The sequence below is a fragment of the Mus pahari genome, chromosome 2, assembly GCF_900095145.1.
Source record: "Mus pahari chromosome 2, PAHARI_EIJ_v1.1, whole genome shotgun sequence".
Classification (NCBI taxonomy): Eukaryota; Metazoa; Chordata; class Mammalia; order Rodentia; family Muridae; genus Mus; species Mus pahari.
The window spans coordinates 49,207,419-49,214,260 of NC_034591.1; the positions used below are offsets into that span (position 1 = coordinate 49,207,419).

General features: G+C 48.0%; 1 protein-coding gene across 4 annotated transcripts in view; it reads left to right on the forward strand.

Moving 5' to 3' along the window:
- Tspan33 (tetraspanin 33) overlaps positions 1-2,147 on the forward strand; it is a 27,101-nt gene extending 24,954 nt beyond the window's left edge. For 2 of the 4 annotated variants that reach the window (XM_021191000.1, XM_021191001.1), the window contains exons 7-8: positions 1-103; positions 294-1,329. The exon at positions 1-103 is cut by the window's left edge and continues 59 nt beyond it. In XM_021191000.1, coding sequence (XP_021046659.1) covers positions 1-103; positions 294-395 — 205 coding nt within the window. In that variant the 3' untranslated portion in view covers positions 396-1,329. Of the gene's footprint in view, positions 104-293 lie in introns of all 4 variants that reach the window. The other 2 variants (XM_029535491.1, XM_029535492.1) reach the window with 1 other exon arrangement.
- The last annotated feature ends 4,695 nt before the right edge of the window (positions 2,148-6,842 follow it).

The window sequence follows — 6,842 nt, forward strand, 5'->3', positions numbered from 1 at the left end:
TAAGGTCATCTACACCAACGGCTGTATTGACAAGTTGGTCAACTGGATACATAGCAACCTGTTCCTGCTTGGTGGTGTGGCACTAGGCCTGGCCATCCCCCAGGTAACTTACCCTGTCCAACTGGTAGGTCTCACACTCTTCGAAGGTTGTCATTTGTGGACACATCCAGGGATTAATTGGGTACTGATGTAGCAGAGGGGCCAGAGAGGGATGTGCTTGCTGCATCGGAAGGACTGAGCCTGGATAGCAGGACAGTCAATTTCCTTTCCTGATTCCTTTCTGCCCTTTGCAGCTGGTGGGAATCCTGCTGTCCCAGGTCCTTGTGAATCAAATAAAAGATCAGATCAAGCTACAGCTCTACAACCAGCAGCACCGAGCTGACCCATGGTACTGAGAATCCTTCCTGCGCCTCCTTACCATGGTGACGAGCATCTCATGGACCAGCAGCAGAGGGTGCTGAGAGCACCCAGTGCAGATTTGGATTCCAGCCCCCAAATGAGGGCCCAGTGGAAAGAAGCAAGCTCCAGAAAACAGGACCCAGATGGCTCAGGTCTCGGAAGGATGTGCCTCATCTCCCCCATCCTAGCCTCAGCGTTGTCCGAGAATTATTCCGTTGTCCTGTTTGTCACCTTGAACATTTGAGTTTGTGTTTTTAGTTTCCTCTGGGCAGAGGTGTGGAAACGGCGGCGGTACAGAAAGCTGTAGGGTTGCTAACTGCATACTGGTCGCTGAGACACAACAGACAGCTCTGTTAGGGCTGCTGCTGAGCTAGGTGGACAGTCTGCTGCCAGGGGGACCTGGCTGTGCACAGACACTAGCAGCCCTGCTGGAGTCCAGTTGGCATAATTCCGGCTCCAGAGATGCTGGGAGTGCAGCGGGCAGAGCAGCTGGAGCTTAGGGGTTGGACAGGGACAGCAGGGCATATGCGGGATAGTAGTGAAGAGGGTGTGTTTATCAAATGCTTGCCTCGCTGCACTCCCAGGTAGTCAGAGTGAGCTATATCCTGCCCCTCCCTCATTTCCATGGAAACAAGGCAGCAAGGGCAAGGGGTATAACAGCAGCCAAATTCATCCCCACCAGCTCTGTAAAATGTTTGAAACCGTGGTCCCTATATTCTGCATTCAGCAGAAGCCGGACTAAGCCATACATGCCCTTGAATTCCTCTCTGTCTGGCCTTCCCGCCCCAGCAAGCGGGGTTTTCTTTAACTTGGCAGAGGAGTGGCGCCACCCCCACCCCCACCCGCATCCCCTGCACCAGAACTCAGTGTTTCTACAGTGTAAGAATCGGGAATCTGGCAGAAATGGCAATAAAAGTTTGTTGACATGGGCTAAGCTGTCCTACATCAATTTTCCATTCGGGCAACTAGAAACGTAGACGGGACCAAACTGTGGCCTGTCTTCTGGAAGAGACTGGAGAGCCCTGAGCTGCACAAAGCCCTCACATGACCCATTTCCATTAGGGTCGAACCCCCGGGTCTAAATTGGGTAGAAATGATTCAAGTTACAGATCTATAGGAATAGTGTTACTTTATCCAAAAATCCCAACCTTAGGTTTTTGTTTGCTTGCTTGCTTCCCGCCCTCTCGGGCCCCCCCCCCCCATTACAGTGGGTTGAAATTCATTTAGGATGGAGCAGGGAACTAGGAGATAGCACTCTACGTCAGAGTGGAGGGACACCAAGAAGAAGGTTTGACCCATCCTCCATCTTTAACTGGAGGAACTGGGAACTAACAACCAGTCTGCCTTAGGGAGGACTCAGCAAGCACTTAGCAGTGTATAAGGGCTTCCTCCGCCTGGAACGGCTTGCGAGGACGAGGGCGGGGCGCGCTCCGCAGAGGCGGCTCTGCTACATGGGTGGTCCCCACCCATGTGACTTGGGAACCTGGGAGGGTGTTCGGGGGTCTTCTCAAGGATCCCTGCATTTAGGCCTTTGGATTAAGGGGGTCTTTGGCCTGGCCCAGAAGACTTAAAGAGAATCCTTAAGGTTCTAGGAAACAAAAGCGTAGCGGGTGCCTCCCGCCCCCAGGGTTTCCTCTGCCAGCCTTCTGCGCCTGCCTGCGAGGGCTCCTTTCCAGCAAGTGCCTGGGGCCCCGGCCAATGTTTAGCTCCTAGCTCGAAACAACGGAAAGAAGAAATAAAATCACAAATGTAAAATTAAGAGCGAAGACCTTTTATTCCAAGGGAGAAGAGTGGAAGAAAAAAAGCACACTTTCATGGTAAGGTGCCATTCTCTCACAGTGCCCCAAACATGCCTTTTCTCTGGTTCCTTCTTTCAATAACAAGGAACAGAGTATGAATCTTGAGTTGGGGATTGGGGTGGCGCGTGTTCCCCAGATCTGCGGCTTTGAGTAGCTCACCAGAGTGGGTTTCCCTTGGACTACGGATGTCCAGTTTCTGCAAGTACCCCAGACTTTAAAATTAAGTGAAAAAAATGTTCAGAAACACAGCTCAACGATTCTGGCTAAATTCAAGTTTGTGGGTGCTCCCTCACAACCTCCCTCCTCCCCACCCATTCCCCTTCCCCCACCGCTTCGCACTTGTTCCTTTGCTAGAAGAGAACATGTCTCCTTGTTCAAAGGACTTCTTGTTTATTTTTTTTCTCTCTGTTAAATTTCTACGCAGTCCTAGTCACTTCAGGAGAGCTTACCATTAGTATTTTAGAACAGCTGATTAAATAAAAAGTAAGAATTTTTAAAAACCCAAGATGGGTGAGAATCCAATGGAGATGCTTCACCGATGGCTTAAATCAAGCTATGAAGTCAGAAGTCATGGAAACCTGGCCAGGTGGCATGGCAAGAAAAGTGCCACCAGTTCACACCCTGTAATTAAACAAATGGCTTCTTCATCTTCCTCCTCCTCTTCTTCCTTCCCCTCGTCCCTCCTCCCTCTCTTCTCTCTCTCTCTCTCTCTCTCTCTCTCTCTCTCTCTCTCTCTCTGTCTCTCATGTTTGAGGCAAGGATTCACTGGCTCAGCATCATGTAGACCAGAGTGGCCTCAAGCTCACAGTGAACCCCCTGCCTCTGCCTCCTATTTTTTTTTTTTTCTTTTTCAACAAATTACCAAAAAGTTAGTGTTTGAAAGGAGCACACATCTGCTGTTGTAGCATTCTGGAAAAGAGCAGTCCCAAATGAGCCTGGTGGAGCCAAAATTCAAATGTGGTGAGATTTGGGGGGGGTTTCCCAGCTCCCAGAGACTCCCCGCGTCCTTGCAATGCCCCCCTCCTCTGCTGAGTGCACCGCCCTAAGGTCTGTTAATTTTCTGACTCTCCCACCTTCTTGTACGCCTTGTGATTGTCCAGAATGGCTGACCCGTTTTAGAATCCTTAACTTGGGGCTAGTCAGATGGCTCAGGGGCACTTGCTCCCAAGCCTGAGCCCTAGAAACAACTGGTGGGAGGGAGGTCTGTCCTTTTGTAAGATATCTGTCCCCTGACTGCCACACATAAGCCAGTGTCACACAAAATAACAATATAGTGAAGGTTTTTTAAAAAATCCTTAATTTAACCACATCTCAAAGGCCATTTCACCATGTAGGGATATATAGACATTTTGGAGGAGGGCAAAGGCCCTTTCCCTTTCCAGCCTTATGTATGACCTAAGGTGAGGAAGACAGGCCATGATCAGAGTGTAAGAAGGTGGGAGGGAGTCCTCACCTGACACTGACTTGGGTACTTACTGCATGTACATACTTATTGCTGACGCTTAGTATGCAAGCTTCATTAGGTTTTTAACTTGCCATAAGGCCAGACATGTTAACAGGACCAGGATCAGTTTCAGAAAGGATTAGGATGGGCTCAATGGTGAGCCTGCAGTCTCAGCTAATTGAGAAGCTGATATAAGAGCACTTGAAGCCAGGAGTTCAAGTCTGAGCAACACAATGAAACCTTCACAAAAAGGGGGGGGGGTGAGAGGTGGGCAGTATACAGCCCAGTGACTTCTACCAGAAGAGGTCTAGTGTGTTTTTAAAAATCCTCAGAATCATTTAATAAATACCCCCATTCTCTCCAGAGTATGTGTGTAGGTAGTGGATATTTCAGATTGCTGTAGACCAAGCATTTGGAGGAAGACATCAAACAAGGGTGGGGGGAGCTCAGAGCTCAGGTTGGTGATTAAGCTTGCAGTTGCTGTAGCTCAGTGGCCAACAGGCATGAAATCTTAGGATTCTATTTGTTCCCCCCAATCCCCCATCCCCACCAAAATCCTCCAGACCTACAGAGTCTTCTCACTCCATGACAGGAACCTGATGAACCAATCAGAGGAACAGAGCCCAGAAAGTCCAAAAATAGTTTTCAAACATCAGTGCTCAATTTAATAAATGAAAAGCAACACAGCAGTCAGAGGGCACAATTAGAGAAACAGATTACTATATGGAAAACAACAGATTTGTATCTTATACCACACACCACAGTACATTCCAGAAGGGTGAAAGAGCTGAATATTTTAAAGGGAAATCAGAAAAGAAAAAAAGAGAGAAGCAAAGACTCTATTTGTCTCAGGTCTAGGGAACTAGATGGATAGTGTTTCAGGGCATCTACCCCACATGGCTTGTCCTTCTGTTGGAATGTGTCTTGAAGGGCCACATTTGGACTCTAAGTTCTATTGTCCTAGGCATAAAGGAGTGGATCATGCTGGACACTACACTGGTTTTCTATATCTGCCACCCAAAGTGTCAAAACTCACATTGCTTTAAGCTCAGACACTGTTGCTTCCTGATCTTGGAGGCCACAAGTCTGAAGCTGCAGTTTGCCAGGGTCATGGTTACCCCAAGCTTCTAAGGTAAGAACCTCCTAGCCTCTTCCAGACTCTGCTAGCCCTGGGCACTCCTTGGCTCAAGGTAGCATCATTGATAACACTCCCCATCCTTCCGTGACCACCTTCCTCCTCCGCCTCTGCCTGTGGCCCAGTTCCCCTCTTCCTTACAAGGACACCAGTAAGGCCTCACCTTACTGTGGTATGTCCTCATTACATCTTCAATGGCCCTCTCCAAAAAGGGTCACATTCTGAGTTGGAGATAGGGTGTCTTTTTAGGGCGGACACAGTTTAAACCATATCAGAAATCTTGTATGAATAGTCCCAGAGTCAATTTCTTCTTCTCCTGGGACTTGGCTTTGAGAATGAAATTCTAGTCCCAAGGGGAAATTGAAGGCTGGCCCTCTGACAGTTCAAGGACTACATAGCAGAGAACGTGTGTTTCCCAAGAGGGGAGAAAGAGAATGAGGCTGAGTGAAGCTGGGAAGGAGGCCCAGAGCAGCTTACCTTCAAGCTGCCTTTCAGCGTTGGGCTCCCCCAGGTGCCCTGTGTGCTCACGATGGCCTGCTGCCTTTGCTCATGGAGGCTCAACTTGGTTCCCCTTGCTTATAAACAAAACCTTTAAAAAATCAAAACAAACAAATAACTACAGGAGAGATGGCTCGTGGTTAAGAGGATCCTGGTTTGATTCCTAGCATCTACAACTGCCTGTAACTACAGTTCCAGAGGATCTGGCACCTTCACACAGACACACGGGCAGGTGAAACATCAATGCATATAAAAATAAATCTTTTTTTTTTTTAAAAACCCTAGAAACAAATGACAGGCCTGCTTTCACTTTCAATCGGTGCTCCAGTACTTTCTCATGAACTTCATGCAAAAGACAATCAGAGCTTCTGCCCTGCAGCTTAGTAGGACAAAAGTCTGATACAGGTCTCATGGGGCATAAGCAAGGTGTTAACAGGGCTACAGTCCTTTCTGGAATCTCGCTTGACTCCAGGGCAGAATCTGTCTCCTAGCCGCCTGTGTGCCTTGGCTGGAGCCACTTCCTCTGTCCTCAGAGTCAGCAATGGCGGGATGGGTCCTTCTAGTCCTCTCTCTGGTTCTACAGCTAAGAGAAGTTTTCTACTCTTAAAGACTCATGTAATTAGCTGGGACCCGTGTGCATAACCTAGTCCATCCACCCTCGGGCATCTCAGCTGCTGCTCACACGCACAGACAGAGTCCCCTTTTACCGTGTGAGGTGATGTGGTTGGTTGTGTGAGCTGAGTATTTAGGATGTGGACATGTTTAGGATTAATTATTTTGTCAAGTGCACCCATACAATAAAACCTACTGTGCGCATTTGTCATAACAGTGATTTAACTGTCAGTGGTTTAACTGTCACGCACTGTGTCTTATCCTTACAAAGCTGCTTTCCTTGACTGAACTGCTCTGTTTAAAGTCCTTCCTGAGGAACACAGAGTGAACATCGTCAAATTCCAGGGCCTTTATTTAGCTGCCTTGTCATAGCTGAAGTTCTAGAAAGACATGAAATGAGAGCATGTTCCCAGAAGGCCTGTTTGGAGCCAGGAAAAAATAAAAATGGGAAAACATGGGATGGACTCTGTCCCCCAGTGTGACAGATAGTTTGTAGACTTGACACAGCACAGAATCACCTGGGAAAGAACTGTCTAGGTTAGGCTGAACTGCAGGCATACCTGTGAGAGACTGTAATTGAAGTGATCTATGTGAGAAAACTCACCCAATGTGAGCAGCGCCATTCCATGCACTGTGCCCTAGACTACCCAAAAGGAAGACCTGAGTACCAGCATGCATGCACTGTTCTCTGCTCCCAACTGTGGATGAGCCATGACCAGTCCCTTCAGGCTGGTGCCTTCTTACTTCCCTGCTGTGAACCAAATAAACCCTTTCTCCCTCAAGTTGCTTTTGGCTGGTTAATTTGTCACAGCAATGGGACAGAAAACTTTATTGACAACTTAACATTCATTAAAATGAAATTACTGAAGCGAAGCAGTTTGCAAAGAAATTAAAATCTGGGCTGGAGAGATGGCTCAGTGGTGAAGAGCACTGACTGCTCTTCCAGAGGTCCTGA